The sequence below is a fragment of the Erpetoichthys calabaricus genome, chromosome 9 (assembly GCF_900747795.2).
Source record: "Erpetoichthys calabaricus chromosome 9, fErpCal1.3, whole genome shotgun sequence".
In the NCBI taxonomy this organism is placed as follows: domain Eukaryota; kingdom Metazoa; phylum Chordata; class Cladistia; order Polypteriformes; family Polypteridae; genus Erpetoichthys; species Erpetoichthys calabaricus.
Window position 1 is genome coordinate 40,332,163 of NC_041402.2, and position 23,909 is coordinate 40,356,071.

Here is a 23,909-nt window from a genome sequence, read left to right on the forward strand (position 1 = left end):
AGCCTGAATGCTACCTCTGTGGAGTAGGAATGTTCTCCTTGTGTCTTTCTAGGTTTTCTCCCCATACTCGTGCTCAGTTTTCCTTGAACATCAAAAAGACATGCGTGTTACGTTTACTTTAACTCTAAAATGGCTGAGCATGAGTTAATGGAGGTGTCCTGTGACAGATTTTTTGTCCCATCCAGGGTTGCTTCTCACGTTATTCTCAATTCCCTCAGGACACACACTCACTTGCCATGACCCAGAGCTGGACAAGTAAGGTCAGGCAAATATGGATGCATTCAAGATGGGTGCTTTGTGAAAAGTGCTGTGTTAAAGAAATGTTAAGTGCTGTGAGTTTGTAAGTCTTAGTCTTATTAAAAGAATGCTCCTCCACAGTTTATAGCATTTTTCAGAAGCTTACATTGTATTAGATAATGACAGAGTCTACCAAGCATCTGTTTTTAGGGGTAGTTGGTATTTGTGGTACAGAGTAGAGAGTTCTGCTCTCAGAAGAGCAGAGGCTTTTATTACCCCAAATGTCTTAATGGGAGTCTATTCCTTTGGTTTATGGAACATACCACTTATTGAGGAGTGTTGTGCTCTTTGTACCTGTGTGTTGTACCTTTGTCTCTATACTGTTCTATTATAATGAGTCACTCAGGTATAAACGCAAAGATAGATTATATTTTATTTGTAAGGGGAAGTGAAATTAAATAAGAGAGATTGTTTGAAAATCCCTGAAAATCATTACAGTGGTCAGCGTCTTTCTGAAGTCCAAAGAGATGGTGAAGTCTCACTAGTACTGAGTTCTTAAATAGCAGCCAAAGAACAAAAGAAAAAACATTTTATTAAACAAGGAATTCAATTAACAGTGACACTGATATTAATCCAATGTCCTCTAAGCGCAGAATCAGGCCCCTGTGCTGTAACTAAGTTAGTCAGCTTGACCTTTCATTGGTCCTCTGCATTTTAGATATCCATGTCTGGCTTGGACTACCATCCATCCATCCATCCATTGTCTCCCGCTTATCCGAGGTCGGGTCGCGGGGGCAGCAGCTTGAGCAGAGATGCCCAGACTTCCCTCTCCCCGGCCACTTCTTCTAGCTCTTCTGGGAGAATCCCAAGGTGTTCCCAGGCCAGTCGAGAGACATAGTCCCTCCAACGTGTCCTGGGTCTTCCCCGGGGCCTCCTCCTGGTTAGACGTGCCCAGAACACCTCACCAGGGAGGCGTCCAGGAGGCATCCTGATGCCCGAGCCACCTCATCTGACTCCTCTCGATGCGTAGGAGCAGCGGCTCTACTCTGAACCCCTCCCGGATGACTGAGCTTCTCACCCTATCTTTAAGGGAAAGCCCAGAAACCCTGCGGAGGAAACTCATTTCAGCCGCTTGTATTCGCGATCTCGTTCTTTCGGTCACTACCCATAGTTCATGACTATAGGTGAGGGTAGGAACATAGATCAACTGGTAAATTGAGAGCTGAGCCTTGCGGCTCAGCTCCTTTTTCACCACGACAGACCGATGCAGAGCCCGCATTACTGCGGATGCCGCACCGATCCGCCTGTCGATCTCACACTCCATTCTTCCCTCACTCGTGAACAAGACCCCGAGATACTTGAACTCCTCCACTTGGGGCAGGATCTCGCTACCAACCCTGAGAGGGCACTCCACCCTTTTCCGGCTGAGGACCATGGTCTCGGATTTGGAGGTGCTGATTCTCATCCCAGCCGCTTCATACTCGGCTGCGAACCGATCCAGAGAGAGCTGAAGATCACGGCCTGATGAAGCAAACAGGACAACATCATCTGCAAAAAGCAGTGACCCAATCCTGAGCCCACCAAACCGGACCCCCTCAATGCCCTGGCTGCGCCTAGAAATTCTGTCCATAAAAGTTATGAACAGAATCGGTAACAAAGGGCAGCCCTGGCGGAGTCCAACTCTCACTGGAAACGGGTTCGACTTACTGCCGGCAATGCGGACCAAGCTCTGGCACCGATCGTACAGGGACCGAACAGCCCTTATCAGGGGGGCCGGTACCCCATACTCTCGGAGTACCCCCCACAGGATTCCCCGAGGGACACGGTCAAATGCCTTTTCCAAGTCCACAAAACACATGTAGACTGGTTGGGCAAACTCCCATGCACCCTCCAGGACCCTGCTAAGGGTATAGAGCTGGTCCACTGTTCCGCGACCAGGACGAAAACCACACTGTTCCTCCTGAATCCGAGGCTCGACTATCCGACGGACCCTCCTCTCCAGGACCCCTGAATAGACTTTTCCAGGGAGGCTGAGGAGTGTGATCCCTCTGTAGTTGGAACACACCCTCCGATCCCCCTTCTTAAAGAGGGGGACTACCACCCCGGTCTGCCAATCCAGAGGCACTGTCCCTGATGTCCATGCGATGTTGCAGAGGCGTGTCAACCAAGACAGTCCTACAACATCCAGAGCCTTGAGGAACTCCGGGCGTATCTCATCCACCCCCAGGGCCCTGCCACCAAGGAGTTTTTTGACCACCTCGGTGACCTCAGTCCCAGAGATGGGGGAGCCCACCTCTGAGTCCCCAGGCTCTGCTTCCTCATTGGAAGGCATGTTAATGGGATTGAGGAGGTCTTCGAAGTACTCACCCCACCGACCCACAACGTCCCGAGTCGAGGTCAGCAGCGCACCATCCCCACCATATACAGTGTTGACACTGCACTGCTTCCCCTTCCTGAGACGCCGGATGGTGGACCAGAATCTCTTTGAAGCCGTCCGAAAGTTGTTCTCCATGGCCTCCCCAAACTCCTCCCACGCCCGAGTTTTTGCCTCAGCAACCACCAAAGCCGCATTTCGCTTGGCCTGCCGGTACCTATCAGCTGCCTCCAGGGTCCCACAGGACAAAAGGGTCCTGTAGGACTCCTTCTTCAGCTTGACGGCATCCTTCACCGCCGGTGTCCACCAACGGGTTCGGGGATTGCCGCCACGACAGGCACCGACCACCTTACGGCCACAGCTCCGGTCAGCTGCCTCAACAATAGAGGCACGGAACATGGCCCATTCGGACTCAATGTACCCCACCTCCCTCGGGATGTCCGGCTTGGACTACATTTCACAAAATGTTTTTATGAATGATAGAGAACTGGAATAAGAAGATTTATGTAGATGACTCTTACACTCAGTGACTTAAAATCACATTGACATATAATAAAGTTGCTGCCATATTTTTTTGTTTGACTTCCTAAGTTTTTTATTAAATAAATAATTAAACCAGATTTAAAACATTATCTTAGTTTCATCAGACTTTTTAGACGGGATGAGTCTGCAGCTTTCAATACGTAAACAGGCTCTTCTAATAGTCCATAAAATCTTCAGAGAACTGAGTGTGATTGGCTATGGGAGGCACATTTTATGTGGTAATTAATTAGTATTTATTTTATGCAGCAGCCATCACTAAACATACCTTCACCGGGCACATTACCAGATGAACAGATATAATAAAAAGGCACAGGATGGAATAAATGAGCTTTCAATATTCAATAAATTAAAAAGCAGAACACTTTGGAGAGAGGCAATAAACTGACCTTCTAATAACCTGACCTTCTAATAAACTAACTTTCTGTTCCAGTAGAATCAGGATTGGAACAGTTGTTGAGAAAGGTCAAATAGAGAATAAAGTGCAGATGAGAATAGGTGAGCCTTTAAGTGCAGATTAAGAGGATACGAGCCACAAGGCCAGAGGAGCATTTGCCAAATGTGGAGCAATGGGTCTTTGGAATAGCGAGAAGGCCTGGCATGTATGTATAGGTTCTCGAGTGTCTGGCAGGTTGCTTGGAGATGAGCAATGATGACAAATGATTTGAATTGTTGGCATTGTAAAGGGGGTAACATTTTGAGGGTGAGACACTTGAATAAAACTGCAAAACAGCTGAGAGACTTGAGGGGCGTCGTGTGCATTACTTTGTGTCTGTCTTAGACCTCTGGAGGAAACATCCATACTTAACACTTGTAATCCATTGACACTTCACACTGATTGGAAATGGCACAGAGTATATCTTTGTCAAAGGAGGAGAGGACAGTTTGGGCTCTAGCAAGTTCTGGAGGAGGAACAATGCTGTCATGAATGCTGCAGAGACGCATTTTCAAGCATCACCCCAAGGCTACCAATAGCAGATGTGGGAAAAGAGCTAAAGAGCCATGTTGCCTTTTCTGGATATTTAGAAAAGAAATCAGTGCACAAAATAAAGATATTAGAGAGCTTGTTTTGTTGGCTAATGAAAAGCTGTGAAATGTCATTCAAACAGTCTAAAAAAAATTAAAGCATGATTTCAAAGTTTAGTAATCAGTCTTTACAAAGTGCCTTACATTGCACTTGCCTAATACATGAGCATATTAAGTCTATTACTGTCCTTGGCTGTTTGTCGATTTATAATCTGGTAGAGTGCTGCAGTTCGTTATTTATTGTAGGGTGTCGTGTGAACTGTTAACACCAGCAACATTTCAGAAGAGGCCTAGTTACTGTAAGCTCTGGGTTGTGATAACTGGTGCACATAGGCCTAGACTTTTTAAAAACCTTCTTCCTCAACATATCTGCTTTTAGTCACCTGCCATTGCATCCTAACATCCAGTGATGGTGTCAAAATGATGATCTTTGCACAATGATCCCAATCAAGTAGACATTTAAACGGATTCTCATCCTTAAAGTATGCAAGTTTTCTAGGAAATTTGTTATATTGTTTCATTTCATGAAAATTTAAAAACGATATTTTAATAGAAATCGTCAAGACCACTTCATCACAGAGGTAATCACACAGCATGATTGGCAACTGCAAATTAGAACTAAGATGGTGTTTGGAGGTTGTGGAAGGACTTTGACAGAGCAAGAATGGGCCACTAGGCATGAGAATCGGACCCAGGACCGTGAATCTGTGAGACAGTAGTGCCAGCCCTGTCAAGTACATTTACGGACTGTTCAGTTTATTATCAGTATATTAACCAACATGACTTTAGATTTATGTTGCTGAAGGGTTAAAAGCTGCTGCATCAGATTTTCACAATTTAGCCACTGCATGATTTGATGCATTATTGGCCAGCTTTTAGTCATACTGACATAAAAAAATACTGTTATAGAAAAAGGATGATTGTAAAGTTTTGGTTTTTGAGTAATCATTTCTTTTAAATTGCTATGGCCACGTTCAAATTATTGTCACTGTGGCGAAAAGAGCGTGCTCATCATTACAGCACCATATATTTAGCAAATTATACATAATTTTTTGTGTTATGTCATTTAGAAAAAATAAATTTAGAAAATGAATACATAATTTCATGTTTAAACTTAAAAACTACAAACCAATTTAAAATGTATTCGTTTTAGAACATTTATTCCACACAAAAAATCTTTCCCGCCCTCTAGTGGCAATTCTTTAGCAGTTTTATGTGAAGCCACAAGAGTTTTAATTTATTTTTAAAACTTCTATGGTTGCTTTCTTCATCACTACTCCCACACACACACTCCCTTAATAGGAGGCCACTTCACCATATTTGTCTTCTAAATTAATCCTGTTCTGTCAAGTCACACAGCGTTATGTAGTACATCTTTTTATGGAATTTGGCACCAATTTATAAGTTAAATTCAGATAAAGTGACTTAATTTGTCAACTTTTTTTATTTAGAAATGTGCATTTATAAGTATCTGTATCCATATGGTATTATTCATTAATTTACATTGTGGCACTTTGGATATTTGATAGACGTAATATAACTGTGGAGTGCCATTTTAATGTGTGTCTATTGCCTTTATCTTTGCCATTGCAATATGTCTGTTGAAGTAGGCCATTTTTTGTTTGATGATGCTGTTGAATTTGCACTTAACCGTTATATGGCCAGTCCTGCTTTGCCTTAGTCTAATGCAGAAGTCAGAGTGTGATGTTGCACAGGCTCCTAAATACTGACCGTGCATTGCTGCTTTACAACCTCATATCCTTGAAAACCTAAAGTTCCAGACAGTGCTTGTTTGCTCTGTACATTTTGTTTTCTACAGTGCACATTATGTTAATAATGCTATGTGAAATAAAGACTAATTGGGTCATTTTATACAATTACAGCAAATATGAGAAAATCCACATAAGTAAATAATTACAGTGCTGTGAAAAACTATTTGCCCCCTTCCTGATTTCTTATTCTTTTGCATGTTTGTCACACAAAATGTTTCTGATCATCAAACACATTTAACCATTAGTCAAATATAACACAAGTAAACACAAAATGCAGTTTGTAAATGGTGGTTTTTATTATTTAGGGAGAAAAAAAAATCCAAACCTACATGGCCCTGTGTGAAAAAGTAATTGCCCCCTGAACCTAATAACTGGTTGGGCCACCCTTAGCAGCAATAACTGCAATCAAGCGTTTGCGATAACTTGCAATGAGTCTTTTACAGCGCTCTGGAGGAATTTTGGCCCACTCATCTTTGCAGAATTGTTGTAATTCAGCTTTATTTGAGGGTTTTCTAGCATGAACCGCCTTTTTAAGGTCATGCCATAGCATCTCAATTGGATTCAGGTCAGGACTTTGACTAGGCCACTCCAAAGTCTTCATTTTGTTTTTCTTCAGCCATTCAGAGGTGGATTTGCTGGTGTGTTTTGGGTCATTGTCCTGTTGCAGCACCCAAGATCGTTTCATCTTGAGTTGACGAACAGATGGCCGGACATTCTCCCTCAGGATTTTTTGGTAGACAGTAGAATTCATGGTTCCATCTATCACAGCAAGCCTTCCAGGTCCTGAAGCAGCAAAACAACCCCAGACCATCACACTACCACCACCATATTTTACTGTTGGTATGATGTTCTTTTTCTGAAATGCTGTGTTCCTTTTACGCCAGATGTAACGGGACATTTGCCTTCCAAAAAGTTCAACTTTTGACTCATCAGTCCACAAGGTATTTTCCCAAAAGTCTTGGCAATCATTGAGATGTTTCTTAGCAAAACTGAGACGAGCCCTAATGTTCTTTTTGCTTAACAGTGGTTTGCGTCTTGGAAATCTGCCATGCAGGCCGTTTTTGCCCAGTCTCTTTCTTATGGTGGAGTCATGAACACTGACCTTAATTGAGGCAAGTGAGGCCTGCAGTTCTTTAGACGTTGTCCTGGGGTCTTTTGTGACCTCTCGGATGAGTCGTCTCTGCGCTCTTGGGGTAATTTTGGTCGGCCGGCCACTCCTGGGAAGGTTCACCACTGTTCCATGTTTTTGCCATTTGTGGATAATGGCTCTCACTGTGGTTCGCTGCACTCCCAAAGCTTTAGAAATGGCTTTATAACCTTTACCAGACTGATAGATCTCAATTACTTCTGTTCTCATTTGTTCCTGAATTTCTTTGGATCTTGGCATGATGTCTAGCTTTTGAGGTGCTTTTGGTCTACTTCTCTGTGTCAGGCAGCTCCTATTTAAGTGATTTCTTGATTGAAACAGGTGTGGCAGTAATCAGGCCTGGGGGTGGCTACAAAAATTGAACTCAGGTGTGATACACCACAGTTAGGTTATTTTTTAACAAGGGGGCAATTACTTTTTCACACAGGGCCATGTAGGTTTGGATTTTTTTTCTCCCTAAATAATAAAAACCATCATTTAAAAACTGCATTTTGTGTTTACTTGTGTTATATTTGACTAATGGTTAAATGTGTTTGATGATCAGAAACATTTTGTGTGACAAACATGCAAAAGAATAAGAAATCAGGAAGGGGGCAAATAGTTTTTCACACCACTGTATGTCCTCTTTAATTTCTTCTATTTTTGCAAATTTTTGGCAGTAAGTGTTTTCAGGTCTTCAACCAAAATGTAACATTAGATAAAGGGCACCTGAGTGATCATGTAACACTGTGGGTGTTTTTTTTTCTTTTTTTGCTTATGTTGTTTATTAAAAGAGCAACATTATCCATCACCAACTGGCACTGTGTGGAAACATACTTGTCCTCTTACACTGTGGTTGCGCCACCTTTAGCTACAATAACTGCAACCAAACACTTCCTATAATTTAATATTCAGGCTTTCACAATGTTATGAAGGAGGTTTAGTGCACATTTCCTTGCAGATCAACATTAATTCAAATATGAACTGCTTGTTTCAGGTCCCACAGAATAACACGTATTGCACTTATTTTCGGCCATTCTGATGTGTTGGTTTTTTTTTTTTTTTTTTTTTGGGATCATTGTCTTGCTGCGTGATAGAACTATGATTCATTTTTCAATTTGCAGACAGATCACTAGATATTCTTTTTTTTTATTTTTTTCAGGTGAATTTGTTCTTCATTTAATTATGGCAGTTCACCGAAATTCTCAAGCTACAGAACATCTCCACAAAATCACATTACCACCAACGTGTTTGATTGTTGGGATGATATGAACTTCTTATATAATACGCTACTGTGCTGTCCATTTGTCTGTCGAGGATTTGAAATCGCGTGTAGCTTGCAAACCGTTTGAACTACTGACCTCAAATTTGGTACACATATACTACATGACATCTACTATCAGCTTTCAGGGTGATGATTGACCTCCAAGGTTATTCCTCTTTTTATTTTCATTTTATTTTATTGTAGGATCAACTCTCAGCAGCGGCCATTTGGCACATGTGTACGGGCGCCGTTCTCATCCCCACCACCTTCGCCATCACTTCCCCTACCTCTTCATATCTTAAATCATTCTTATGTCTTCAATCTGCCTCAAGTGCCAGCTTAAGCGAAAAATTAAGGAAAATGTACTAAGTACTAGATAATTGCAACACAAACACTGACTTAATCAGTTGTAACATGAAAAGATGCCGATGAATGAAGAGTAGAAGCGGTCTGGTAGGGTGGAGGAAAGAAGAACCGCTCTGAAAGCAGCAAGCGTATCAACCTCTGAGCAAATGAATGCTAAACATACAGAGAAAGAGGATGAAAACTAGGAATGCTCTAGTTAAGTGCGCTGTTACTGGTTGTATAATATTTGGTATAATTCATGCCAAACATAATGGAAAACCTTGCCATCCGGAATGTTCCACTTTTATCTCCACTGTCCATGGAACATTCTAAAAAAAAAAAAGGCCAGGGGATCATTCAGATGCTTTCAGCAAACTGAAGACTCATATTTACAGTATGTTCTTCTTCTAGGTTAGTTGAGGATATCACTTTGCTGCTCTGAAAGCATGGCTGTCACTGTGATTCCCTTTTTCCAAACTGATAGATATCAATTGCAGTTTTTCTGATCTGTGCAAGATTTTCCTTTGATTGTGGCATTATTTTCTTGTTGACTTATAGTGCTGGCATCTTGTCTGAATGGTGGGGTTCAAAATAAATGAGGCTTATATTGATATGGGCTGGTGGTAATGAATTATGAGTGTATTTAATAAGATGAGTCTAATTATTAGACCAAGTTTGATGAGAACAGGCCAGGTCTTATTCAGCTAATTTCTCAAAAATGACATTACAGTACTTCTTTAATCAGGTTTATTTAACTAGAGGGCAGTTCCTTTTTCACATGGTTACAGGCATTGTCGAATAGCTATTTAAGTTTGCTAAATTATATAAAAAAGTGTTACTTATTTGCATAATGCCCTTTAATGTTAGTTTACAGTTTAAGATCTAAAAACATTCAGCGTCAAAAATTCATAATAATGGAGCAAATCAGAAAGAGGAAAAGAGCTGCAAACAGGGTAATCATTCAGGCAAATATTCAAAACCTCAGAATATTAACAGTGGTTATTATAGATCAAAAATAGCCAAAGAGAACAAAGAAAGGGAAGATTAACAACTGTAGTAACATTACAGGATGTTTGCTTTTAGTGAATAAGGATGAAAGAGTGTTTGCAGTCACCTACTGAATATCACAGTTTTTTGGCCTGTGAACAGAAACCTGTCCAGAGACATTTGCCACAGGTTCAGTTAGTCCTCAGAAGTGAGAGTGCACTAGACTCTTGATGTTGAGTTGTCTAAGTGGACTTAAGGTTGTGTCAATATACCATAGATCATAAAAGTGTCAGAGAACACAAGTGAGTTACCAAAGAAGTGAAAAGAGCAGTGGCTTGTGTGTTAAAGGACAGTTTTTGTCAGCACTCAGTGGGGTTGTTAACCTTCTTAGCGTTATGATTACTCCCAGAAAAATGAGCTGAAAACTTAGTGACTTCCGCATTTCTCCTGACATTAACATTGACAGTCTCTACGTTGTGAACAATGCATCTTTCTTGTCTTTCCACTTGATCACAATTATTTTAACTTTTTTTCATGCAGCTACTTGCACCATGGTGAGGCTTCATAAGACTAAATTCATCCAGCATATTACAATACAATACAATACAATTTATTTTTTGTATAGCCCAAAATCACACAAGAAGTGCCGCAATGGGCTTTAACAGGCCCTGCCTCTTGACAGCCCCCCAGCCTTGACTCTCTAAGAAGACAAGGAAAAACTCCTAAAAAAAAAAAACCCTTGTAGGGGAAAAAAATGGAATAAACCTTGTGAACGACAGTTAAAAAAGAGACCCCTTTCCAGGTAGGTTGGGCATGCAATGGGTGTCAAAGAGAAGGGGGGGTCAATACAATACAATACACAGAACAAAAGAAATCCACAATTCGTATAAAAATAAAAATTTTACAATTATGGAGCAGAATTTAACAGTAGATGATATCACATAATATGATTTGGATTTGTTTAGAGTCCTGGAGACCTCAGCCATCAAGCTGCTTCCCCCATTTGGCCATTCCACAGCTGAAACAGCGCTGGGCCAGCCAATCTGATGAAAGGACCCCTCTACCCCACGATTCCTGTGATCCTCCATCAGGGATGACTTTACCTTAGGCAGGCAAAACAACTTGGCAGGTGGGCCGTGGCACCAAGTGCCACATTTGAGTACAGAGAAGAGAAACAGAATAGGTGAGGGTTAGTAACAAATTCTAACTATCATCTTACTTATGTTTTAGTGCTAATGACTAACAACAGAGATGCAGTCTGTACAGTTAATCAGCAGCTCTAGTCAAGATATGCTAAACTGAAGTAGTGAGTCTTCAGCCCAACATTTTTAAGATGGAAGAAACATGATTTGGACAACTTTGTAATGTATGTTTTAAATGACATGCTAGAGTCAAAGATAACTCCTAGATTGCGAGCTGATTCAGTAAAATTAATGGTGATTCCAATTGAGTTAAATGATGACAAAATATTGTTGTGATCAGCGTCATTCCCTCCAATAATTAACATCTCTGTTTTATCTGTGTTTAAAGACAAGTAGTTCTCATCCATCCACTCCTTTAATTCACCAACACAACTAATTAAAGACAACATTGGAGAAACTTCATTTGATCTAAAAGTAGGGTATAACTGGGTATCATCTGCATATGAGTGAAAATTAACATTATGTTTCCTAATGATAGATCCCAGTGGAAGCATGTAAAGTGAAAACAATAAAGGTCCCAGTACTGATCCCTGCAGGACACCATATTTCAGTTCTATGTATAATGATGGAGTACGGTCAGCACATTTCTGTACGTATTGGAATCGATTTGATAAATAAGAACTAAACCAGGCAAGCAGAGTGCCTGTAAGCCCAATGTCATTTTCTAGCCTGTGCAGTAAAATAGAATGGTCAATAGTGTCAAATGCTGCGCTTAAGTCTAACAACATAATTACAGTGGAGTTTCTTTTATCAGAGGATATCAAAATGTCGTTTACAACCCGCGTTCGTGCCATTTCTGTACTATGACCAGTGTGGAAACCAGACTGGAATTTCTCAAATAAATTGTAATGCATAAGGTGTAGCTGATTGGTGACTAATTTTGCTAGTATTTTAGAGAGAAAGGGTAAATTTGAAATAGGTCTATAATTATTTAGTATGTGTGGGTCTAGGTCTGACTTTTTAAGTAATGGTTTAATGACTGACACTTTTAGTGCATCAGGTACTGTGCCATGCAATAATGAACTGTTGATAATGTTTAGAATAGGCGCTGCAAGAACATCCATTGCACTTTTTACTAGATTTTTTGGCACTGGATCTAGGGAACAAGACAGTATTACTACAGTTTGGTTGGACAGTGCCAGCTTCACTATCCGTGTCAACTTCTCAGTCATTTCACAGCGTCCTTGCAATCACTTGATTTATTCCAAAACTGGCTTTATAGCTTTTAGCTTACATGGCATTGAGATATTTGGTAGAAAGCTCTAGCCCACTCATGAATTTTGATGAGTTACCGTAGGGTGGCAGAACGCATAGGAATATTCATGATTTATTTGCAGCAAGGTGTTATGTAATTAACTAGATGGCAACTGATCATAACCGTTTTCCCTGACTTATACTCGGGGTTAACCATTTTTATAGTTCCAAAGCCCGAGTAAGCCTCATGGTTAACTTCATGGAGGTTAAGAAAAGAGGACATTTGTTCATCTAAGTAGGATACCTATGCAGTTTTTGTAATCCGGTGGAATGCTGAACCTAAGTGGAAATTCTGCTATCAGATCAGCAAGATGGAAGGAAGAATGTCTACCACAATAATCAAGTTGAGAGCAAGCCAAAAAAATACAACTGTCTGATGGTTTTACCAATAAAATTACTGGCAGAAGTTAAAAAGTAGCCTTATGTTTACTTGTAAATTCCTCTGGTGTCACATTATATATTGGTCAATAATTCTGAATAAAGGTCAAGGTGAATGGAGGGCTGCATCATCAAATTACAGTGAATGATTTGTCACTGGCTCACGGTACACATTTATATGCACCTTTATGTTTACATTGTTAACTTACAGAACCCTGGTAAATGACAAAAATAGACTTTTTGTGTATACACCAGACAGCCAACGAAAGTGAAAGCTTTTGAATGTGTTTGCATCTTTTCCTACATTCTTTAAAAGCAACTATCTGTTGTATGTATATGCAAATACTTAAATATGGACATTCTAGATTCCTTTGCTGTTCAAGTGTCATAATCAGAACACTGGTAAACTTTAATGTCATTAGTTAGTTAATCCCTCAAACAGTGTATAACAAAGCAAAGAAATGCCTTTTTATTTTTTTTAACAAATTTAAATGGTTTGTATATTTCCAGATGAACATCTGTGGTAGGAATCCCAACAGGACAGCTCCCGAAAAGGAAGATGGAACTCCATATCCTACCGATCTCCCACAGTGCTCCAGGACAAATGGATGGAGCTGGCCGCCCCATCCTTTCCAGCTTCTTGCTTGGCTTCTCTATGTCTTCTTTGCCATCCTGGGCTTTGGTGTGTTTGTGCCTCTCTTGCCACGTCATTGGGTACCTGCTGGGTATATTGTATCCTTTTTGTGTATTTTAGATGTCATTATAAGGTGTAGTAGTAGAAACTGAAGTAAGTAAGTATTGGTGATCATGTTTTTCATACCTATTGGGGGCAGCATTGTTCAGTGCCCTTTAGAAAGCAGATTGTGATGCAGTCAAAAAATAGACTGTTGGATGATAAGGCACAATCTTGAACATTCCTGAAGTTGAAGTAAAATATCCAGAGGCCATAGATCTGAAAAAGATGGTTTTATGTAGGAAAGAAAGAGAGAGCATAAGGCAAGGAATGAAAAAGTTCATATCAGGCAGACAAAAACAAAATGTTGGCTTCTTACGTATAACCACCACCAATATCACTCCTCAGCTCTCACCTTCTGAACGTCCACTCAACTCTCCTCTTCAGGTTCACTGGAGTAGTGACCAGATCCCAGATAAGCGCCAGGGATGACTACTGGGTGAATCCCTTATCCTCTTCTGGAGTTGAGGTCGCTTTGGGACCCCTTGAGTTGTCTGCTCTCCTAGTACACTAAGCTGGCCTAGTAATAATGAGCTGAGTGAGGTTGTCCCAGGTTTACTCCTGCCTTAAGGCTGATGTTGCTAGAGCAGGTTTTGGCTTACTGCCACCCTGTGGTGGAAAATGTAGGTGCAGACAACATATTCAGAAGGCTTTTCAATTTATGAGAATACCACTTATTGCCATTGTCACTGCTTACATTTCCTGCTTTGTTTTTAGAATTTCACAGCTGCATCTGATTGTGGTTTACTAATTAAAATAATCTGAAAAAGTAAATAAATCCAGTGGCTTAATCTCAACAGGCTGTTGAATGAACTGAAGGCAAATAATAAATATCCTAACATTAAAGAATTCAATTGCAAACAACTGCACGATTTTTTCCTTTAGATTTACACATAGACAGCTGAAGATTTCCTAAAATTATAATGGTAATCTCTTTTGGAGATGTTTGCTTTGTCAAGTTGCAATGTATTTTCAAGTTTTTGTCATGTTTAATTTCTTTTTTTATTATTAAGGTACAGTAGCATGCAGTTACAGTACATTTTTAAGCAAAGGCAGGTGATGTTAGGAGCTTTGATGTAAAATGTTACAGTAAGATAGTACAATAGCTGATAACATGTATTTTTCCTTTTTTCTTTCCTGTTCAAAGATAAAACCTTAACAATAAAATTTTAGTGCACCGGTGTTATGTTTGTTTGCCACTTGTTTGTCCACCTCTCAGCCGTCACCATTGATCCTGCAGACAGGAATGTCCGAGCAAAGAAATATAAAGGGCCAGTTCCAGTGTTTGACCGCACCAAACATGCACACGTGATTGAAAACTGCCACTGCTACCTTTGCGAAGTAGACGTGTATGTGCAAGTATATATATATTTTTTTTCATATCTGTGTGAACAACTCTTTTTAATTTGGATCAGAGGAGCTATGGTTGTTGAAACCTGATTTACATTTAAAAGGCCATTAAAAGGTTAGCTGCACTACAGAAGAACACTGAGGCCTCATGGGAAGAATTGTAAAATGTCGAATGTTTGAAGAAATTAAATGCATACATTGAAAATGTAGTGAATACATGTAAACTGGTATGCCGAGGGCATTTTGGCTCTTCTAGAAGTACTTTAGCTTCAACATGTAAGCACTTTCTTTATTCCATTTTCTTATTTTCACAAAATTAGAAGTTTGAAAACAATGGGTGACACCATACAGAAGGCAATAATATCAAAATATAAAGACTGCTTGATGTCAGTGATAGGTTCTAGAACTGTATGCCATTAACTGAAAAAATGACAAATCTGATGATCGTTTTATAAATATATTTATTAAAAATTAAAGGAAAGGCTAACAAAAACATATTAGCGAAAGAATGTATACATCATGGAGTAGCTGATGGCTAATTTAGCAAACTGGAGTGTAATAATAAAGAAATTCTGTTTTAGCCATTTTTGTAATAATAACACCTAGTTAATTTCAAGGTGTAGAATTTTTAATTTTATTTGGCATTTTACATTTGTTGACTCACTGCAGCTTACCAGCAGGTCCAGTGACAGCCAACACAAATAAAAAGCAGCAATCAAGTCGAGTGTGTTATATAAAAACAAGCATTTATTAGGTTACTTAGATTGTTTATAGGCCTGTCTAGTTGTAATTTTGTGAAGGAAGGCCCTTTTTAAGTGGGTAGTCTTCTACAAGCAATATCAGACATTAAACTAATGCAGTTAAGGATGCAAATGTGAACAGCACAGTTTTTTTTAATCCATTTGGATTTATGGATTATATTGTACAGATTTTGTTTCACTAATTGTAAGAAGGAATGTTTGTATTTGGTTATGTGTGATCCCCAGGGACACAATGAAATGCTGTGTTGTACACTGAAAGGTCTGCAGGCTGTGAGTCTCTCAGCCCTTCTTTAGATGGGAGAAGATGCTAGGGAAGAATCTGTCAGGTTTTTCTTTCCCTTGACTTTGTAATATGAAATTAACTATAATACACTGTACAAATATGAAATCATGATATCACTAAGTAAAGCCTTACTATGCTTACATGTATCTTGTGTGGCATCTCTCTTTTTTTAAAATGTCAGTCCGCCCTTAGTTGTTATTTATATTTCTCATTTGGTTTTCTTGCAGCATTTTGCACAGGTCCTAAATGCACCATCTATGTAATGCTGGAATTAAATGTGATTTGTGAAAGATTGTAAATCTTATTATTGCTGCCTTTGTGGACAGTGAGGTGTTAGGACTGTTACTAAAAAACATAGCCAGAAGGCAGTTTCAGTGACCGGGTCAAGAAATGAAGATTAAGTTGAATAGGGAGAAACAAGAGTAGTTGAGAAGCAGACTGGGGTCTGTAACAAATAAAACAAAATCCAAAAATTGTTGTCCTTGGTCTGTGTCCTTTCCTTGTCTAAACCAAAGGTGTTTTCACTGTAGTTCGTTTGAAACATTTTTCTTTTAACTTTGGAGTGATTTTTGCATGGAGTCTGGTTTGTTTAGGTAAATGTTAACACGCCAGTCTAGTGCAGACAAACATAACTGGACTGAGACCCTTTAGAAACAGTGGTCATGGTATGGTACCGAGTGATCCTGCAAGGTTTAAATGGGTGGTACTGGGACTGATCAAATTACAGCAAATATTGTACATTATGGGAAACATGTCTTCCAGTGTTTAGGCAATTTCAGTATAATAAGAAATAACATAATAATAAATAAATACATACAAGTTTCTGTGGAACACTTTGCGCAAGTATCATTTAATCTGATCAATCTTGGTAGCTAATTCAGCCCCAGAGCCTCCTTTCTCTCTGTCAATTTGATAGCACTTGAACATGATAAAAAAATAAAAATTAACGTATGCCCTGTGCAACCCCCTCAAATCTGCACTGCAAGAGTGATGCATGCGGGTGGGGTCCTGTCAGTGCAATCACACTTTGGGCATGACAGGACATTGGAGACACATTAGCTTTGATACTATGTAGTAAATGGCAAGTAAACATTCTAAAGTGATCATTATTAACACACATTTACAGGCCTAGAGATATTACACATAGGATTTGAGATAAACTAATTAGAGGTGACGTTTATATAGTAGACTACTGAAAAATAAATACGTAACATCATACAGTTAAATGAAACTCACATGATATGTCTACTGTGCAGTTGAAATTGAAGCACATCACTATTTGCCCGCAGCAGAGCTTGTCATCTTCTGTAGAGTTGCATGGATTAAATGTATCCTTTCTAGCTTAAAAAGTAGAACATCATATGTGGAATTCAACTTTACTTCAAAATAATGGGATGTCAACATGAGCTAAAGCATTCATTTTCTGACCTGCTTTCTGCAGATGGAGGTCATGGGAATTTGAAAGTAACCCTGGCTTTTGTGTGGTGCAAGTCATCCACTAGGACCATTTATGTACACACAGTAATTAGGGCAATGTAGTATTACTGACAGCTGTGTTTGGGACATGGAAGGAAATGGCAGTCCCCACAGGAAACTCGAAGGTATAGAACAAGCTGGACACTTCCCAGGAACACAGTGTGGTAGAACACAGCTGGCTGGGGTGTTGAAAGATCTCCAGTTTTTGGTAAATGAAACTTCAGTCAATGTTAATGTTAGTCCATTTTGAATTTGTCAAGCTTTGGTTTAGAGAATGCCTTTTCATGTGTAGGAGCGAGTGATTTTTCCTATTTAATTATTGACTTTGCTTTAATGAAACTTGTAGTAAGGTTCATAAAAATGTCTGCCTTGTGGACTGAGGTTCCATCACCAAGGCAATAGAATATGGCATTTTATGGACAAACATTGAGATTTTGAGAGGGAGACGTTTACCAAATAATAAATGTTGCAATGTTTTACACATGTTGATATAGCAAACCATGACCCAAATCTTCTGTTGAGCTTTTAATCATTGGCCTTCAAATGCTTCATAAAGACTTTTGGTCACTCAACATCTCCAGAAATAACTCTCCAGGGTTTGGTACACTCTGGTAGGTTGAAGAGAAAGATGGAAGGAAGGTAGCATGAATTATGTTCTGTAATTGTTGAAAACCATGTATGCTAATGAAATCCTAAGCCACAAATGGTATAATGCTTATAACGTCTTGCAAAAGTTATCAAAGACCAGATATACTCACTGTGAAAACTTTTTTTGGTCAGTTTTGTGGTAGGAAATGCATTTAAATGTAAAGAGCCACTTTTTAAAAACCTGCATGTACTGTGGCAGACGGCTGGGGCTCCTGCCCAGCCGGGATGCCTGGAGGATGGAAGGACCGGGAGAGGGACAATACCTCCCCCGGGACACAAGAGTTTGCATCGGGCCCACGGTATTGGAGCTTAGAAGCTAAACCCTGTTGGTGCCATGGACACCTTCAGGGGCACCCGGACATGGACTGCAGCACTTCCACCACACCAGGAAGTGCTGCCTGAACAGGAACTAGATCCAACTGGAGTGCTTCTGGGTACCCATGCAGCACTTCCCCAACACCAGGAAGTGCTGCAGGAAGCTCATCAGGGAGTACCAGGAGCACATCCGTGTGAACTATAAAAGGGTGCCGGAGTTCAGAGGCAGAGGACAGAGCTTGTGGGAGAGGAGTGAAGGCGGCAGAGAAGATTAGAAGAAGAAAAAGGATGGAAATGAAGGATTGTGAGCATTGTTAGGGATTTGTGTGGTGCTGTAAAAAACAAAGAGTCTGTCTGTAGTCGGGCTGATCTACAAAAAACAAAGAGTCTGTCTGTAGTCGGGCTGATCTCCACAGTACTTAGTCAAAGGGCATATATCAAAAATCTTGCTCCAGGTTCTTAAGAAATATTTCCACTATCATTAAATAAAAAATGTATAATACACCACCTTACCACAGTCATGGGACCTTAAAAGTGTGACAACTGATTTAAAGTTCCTTGACGCACCAACCAGCTGCATGATGTGCAAACTGTCCCTGGGCAGTTGTAGAGCGGCTGATTGATAAATCAGGACGTGTTGTTCAGTGGGGGTAAATTCACGTAAACACGGATAAAGTGAGACAGCAGCAGCACTTGATGTCATCTCATTCATTTTAAAAATGAGATACTGGACCTTAGTTTGGAATCAATATCACATTCTAATCATCAGAGGATCTATTTGGGGCCATTGGTACCATTTTTAAGAACATTGCAGGCTTGGAGAATGGTATGGTAAAGTATGTAAAAATCTTCATCTGCAATGGTGAATTAACAAGTTACAGTTCCCATTTGTTTTGGTTTTTTTGTCTAATATTATAAATTCTTATAATATCCTTTTGTGTTTCTAGCTGTGTCAGACAGTGGGTTAAAAATTATTTGAGTTGAGTTTCACTTTTATAGCATTCTTTACAACAGGGAACATAGCAGTTATTGCAATAATGCTCATTAAATAGATGCCAATGTCATTTAAACTGAGTATTACTTCTCATAGCTTGTGTTTAATTGCTGATTTCTTAACAGAAAACTATAGAAATTGATGTAGTAATTATCTCTCCACTAGGGGTCTCTACATGCAAGCTGTTAACACTCAGAAAGTGATGTTTGATTGTCCTGTTCTTAATTGATGGTCTAGCTGGCATTAGTAGAATTTCAACATATGAAAGGAAATCCTAAGAGCTTCTCACAAATGAACTTTGCTTTTAAAAATAAGGTACAAGTCATGTTTCAGATACTCATTTTAACTCGAGACCTTCATCAGGGCTTTCTGCAGTGTTTCCTGCTGTCCAAAGACCTGCAGTTAGGCAGCCCAACAAATTTAAAGCAGTTCTTGTGCGAGTGAGTTTGGCTCCAAGTGTGAGTGTTCCTTACTTTGGATTGACATCTTCTTCCTTACCTCGCACGTGATGCTTCAAGAATAGGCCTCAGCTCCACCACCCTCCTAGTAGTGGGTAACACAGCTCAAAAAGTGTGTTGAAGTATGGATGGATTGTGTGGATTGCTAATCTTAATGGTGTCTGGGAGAAGTCGAGCCAGTAGATTATGAGATATAGAAAAAAAAATTATGATGCATATGACTGTTAATAACAAAACAAAATATATTGATAAGTCCAGAATTTAAATTAAAGACATCTTTTAGTGTGGAAACATTTTTCTTCTTCTTCTTCTTTTGGCTGCTCCCATTAGGGTTTGCCGCAGCGGATCATCTTCCATATCTTTCTGTCCTCTGTATCTTGTTCTGTTACACCCATCACCTGCATATCCTCTCTCACCACATCCATAAACCTTCTCTTAGGCCTTCCTGTTTTTCTCTTGCCTGGCAGCTCTATCCTTGACATCTTTCTCCCAATATACCCAGCATCTCTCTTTTGCACATGTCCAAACCAACGCAATCTCGCCTCTCTGACTTTGTCTCCCAACCGTCCAACCTGAGCTGACCCTCTAATGTACCCATTTCTAATCCTATCCATCCTCGTCACACCCAGTGCAAATCTTAGCATCTTTAACTCTGCCACCTCCAGCTCTGTCTCCTGCTTTCTGGTCAGTGCCACTGTCTCCAACCCATATAACATAGCTGGTCTCACTATCGTCCTGTAGACCTTCCCTTTTACTCTTGCTAATATTCGTCTGTCACAAATCACTCCTGACACTCTTCTCCACCCATTCCACCCAGCCTGCACTCTCTTTTTCACCTCTCTTCCGCAAACCTCATTACTCTGTACTGTTGATCCCAAGTATTTAAACTCATCCACCTTCGCCAACTCTACTCCTTGCATCCTCACCATTCCACTGACCTCCCTCTCATTTACACACGTTTTCCGTCTTGTTCCTACTGACCTTCATTCCTCTCCTCTCTACAGCATATCTCCACCTCTCCAGGGTCTCCTCAAACTGCTCCCTACTATCGCTACAGATCACAATGTCATCAGCAAACATCATAGTCCACGGGGACTCCTCTCTAATCTCGTCTGTCAACCTGTCCATCACCATTGCAAATAAGAAAGGGCTCAGAGCTGATCCCTGATGTAATCCCACCTCCACCTTGAATGCATCTGTCACTCCTACCACAGACCTCACCACTGTCACACTTCCCTCACAGGTGGCGCAGTGGTAGTGCTACTGCTTTGCAGTAAGGAGACTGTGGAAGATTGTGGGTTCACTTCCCGGTTCCTCCCTGTGTGGATAGTGCTTTGAGTACTGAGAAAAGCGCTATATAAATGTAATGAATTATTATTATTATTATTATTCCCGCGTACATATCCTGTACAACTCTAACCTACTTCTCTGCCACTCCCGACTTCCTCATACAATACCACAGCTCCTCTCGAGGCACCCTGTCATATGCTTTCTCCAGGTCCACAAAGACGCAATGCAACTCCTTCTGTCCTTCTCTATACTTCTCCATCAACACCCTCAGAGCAAACATCGCATCTGTGGTGCTCATTCTTGGCATGAAACCATACTCCTGCTCATTAATCATCACCTCACTTCTTAACCTAGCCCATAACTTCATGCTGTGGCTCATCAATTTTATCCCCCAGTAGTTACTGCAGTCCTACACATCCCCCTTATTCTTAAATATCGGCACCAGTACACTTCTTCTCCACTTCACAGGCATCCTCTCACTTTCCAAGATTCCATTAAACAATCTAGTTAAAAACTCCACTGCCATCTCTCCTGAACACCTCCATGCTTCCACAGGTATGTCATCTGGACCTTTTCCATTCTTCATCTTCTTCATAGCTGTCCTTACTTCCTCCCTGCTAATCCATTGCAGTTCCTGATTCACTATCTCCACATCATCCAACCTCTTCTCTTTCTCGTTCTCTTCATTCATAAGCCTCTCAAAGTACTCTTTCCATCTGCTCAACACACTCTCCTTGCTTGTGAGTATGTTTCCATCTTTATCCTTTATCACCCTAACCTGCTGCACATCTTTCCCAGCTCGGTCCCTCTGTCTAGCCAATCAGTACAGATTCTTTTCTCCTCTTAGTGTCCAACCTCTCATACAACTCATCATACACTTTTCCTTTATCCTTCACCACCTCTCTCTTCACCTTGCGCCTTATCTCCTTGTACTCTTGTCTACTTTCTGCATCTCTGACTATCCCACTTCTTCTTTGCCATCCTCTTCCTCTGTATACTCTCCTGTACTTCCCCATTCCACCACCAGGTTTCCTTTTCCTCCTTCCTCTTTGCAGATGTCACGCCAAGCACCCTTCTTGCTGTCACCCTTACTACATCTGCTGCAGTTGCCCAGCTGTCTGGTAACTCTTCACTGCCACCCAGTGCCTGTCTCACCTTCTCCCTAAAGTCAACCTTGCAGTCTTCCTTTTTCAACTTCCACCATTTGATCCTTGACTCTGCCCTCCATTTAGTCTCTTGCACCCACAATATATCAGCCTTCCTTCTCTCCATCATATCTGCTAACTCTCTCCCCTTACCAGTCATACTGCCAACATTCAAAGTTCCTACCCTCAGTTCCACTCTCTTTACTTTCCTCCTCTCCTTCTGCCTCCGAACTTGTCTCCCCCTTCTTCTTCTTCAGCCAACAGGAGCCCAATTTCCACCAGCACCCTGTTGACTAACAGTACTTGTGGCGGCCGTTGTTAACCCGGGGCTCGACCGATCCGCTATGGAAATTTGTATTGTTGTCCGCATATTGATTTGGCAAAATTTTACACAGGATGCCCTTCCTGACGTAACCCTCCCCATTTATCCGGGCTTGGGGCGGACATGAAGAAACTCACAGGTTTGTGCATCCCCTGTGGCTGGGAAACATTTTTGGAATACTAAAATCAGGTATATGAGTATACATTATGCTTTTATTACACTTATTAGTTCTAAGTTCATGAATTTTCCAAAAAAAAAAAAGCAAACCTAATAGAAGAAGTAAAAGAAAAAACAAAAACACAACTGGCCAGGAAAACTACTGATGTTTATTAGGCAGCCTGTTTGGTCTGTTAATTTTGTAACTTGGTTTCAACAATACAGACTTCTGGCAAGGATTGTACTTTGTAGAGTACCTGAATGGAAATGTCTTTTTGCTACAGAATATGGTATGGTACATTACTACTCATCAAAACTGATTGTATTTTTTTTTATTGTAATATAATTTCACTGTTTTTGCTGCTTTGAAATTAAAGGTCTTTACAAACTTCATGTGGAAATGATGTTTGGCTGTTCTAGACAATCATGGTGACACTTAACTGGACAGATAAGGGTACACTTACTGTTAAGAGTGACCTTACTGCAGGTGAGTGGACACTGGCACACCGCTAACTGGTCAAAAACTGAACAGGCGTGTTTACGTGTTCAGGTAGTAACACTGACAGTGGAGGATTGATGTGAATGTCCAGATTGAGATTCATACATCAGACAATCGGAGAAAAATCACTAAAATAATCTAAGATCAAAAATACATTTTTAATTTTTTCTTTCAAAGTGGATGAAATTACACAGTTTCACAAAACATCTTACACATATGTAGATGTATACAAGGTGGCTTTAATTTTCAACTGCCTCTTGATACAATCACAGCTTTAATTTTATGAAAACAGTTCCATTATAGGTGAAGATGCATCCACTCCGGGATGACAAGCTGAGAAAGAAAATAGGAAAGACTTAGTAATGGCAAAAATGATAAAAGTAAAGGCAGATGTAATAAACATATGCTGTTCGAAGATAGTGAGTTTTCAGCTTTGGTTTTAATGCTAACACTGGTGGGGTTTCTCTGATATTGGTAAATTGTGGACATCATACAGCTGAAAGATCTTTCTCCACATAGTTTATATACACTTGGGATTTTAAGCACAGCATACACCCTACAGTATACAGCAGGTACTAATAAGTCCTGCATTTTTGAGTAAGCCATATACATCTTTAAATGCAAGAAGGGGATTTTTAAAATCTGCTCTAAATTTAATTGGAAGGCAGTGAAGTGATTTAAGAGCTAGAGAGGTATGGATGCAGTTTTGATCCTTCCATTTTTAAAATCATCTGTAGAGTATTACATGATCGATTTTAAACAGCCTACCTATATAAAGCCTTACATTAATCACTTCTGCCAGAGACAGAAGAATTGGGTTTCCAAGATCCTTGAGCTTAAGAAAATGCATTAATTGTGCTTTAATTTCTGTGACGGAGAAAGCGGGGTTTGAGAAAGTGCAGAAATGTGACGACTGCCAAAAATAACACCTGTATTTTGGATAGTTTTAGCCAGACTTAAAGTGAATGAGCTAT

At 40.2% G+C, this 23,909-nt stretch overlaps 1 protein-coding gene across 2 annotated transcripts in view; it reads left to right on the plus strand.

Annotated features, from left to right (window-relative positions):
• Positions 1-23,909, plus strand: part of zdhhc1 (zinc finger DHHC-type containing 1) — an 88,740-nt gene that overhangs the window by 6,948 nt on the left and 57,883 nt on the right. For both annotated transcript variants that reach the window (XM_051931687.1, XM_028809344.2), the window contains exons 2-3: positions 13,016-13,237; positions 14,412-14,587. In XM_051931687.1, the coding sequence (XP_051787647.1) occupies positions 13,016-13,237; positions 14,412-14,587 (398 nt within the window). The remainder of the gene's footprint in view (positions 1-13,015; positions 13,238-14,411; positions 14,588-23,909) is intronic.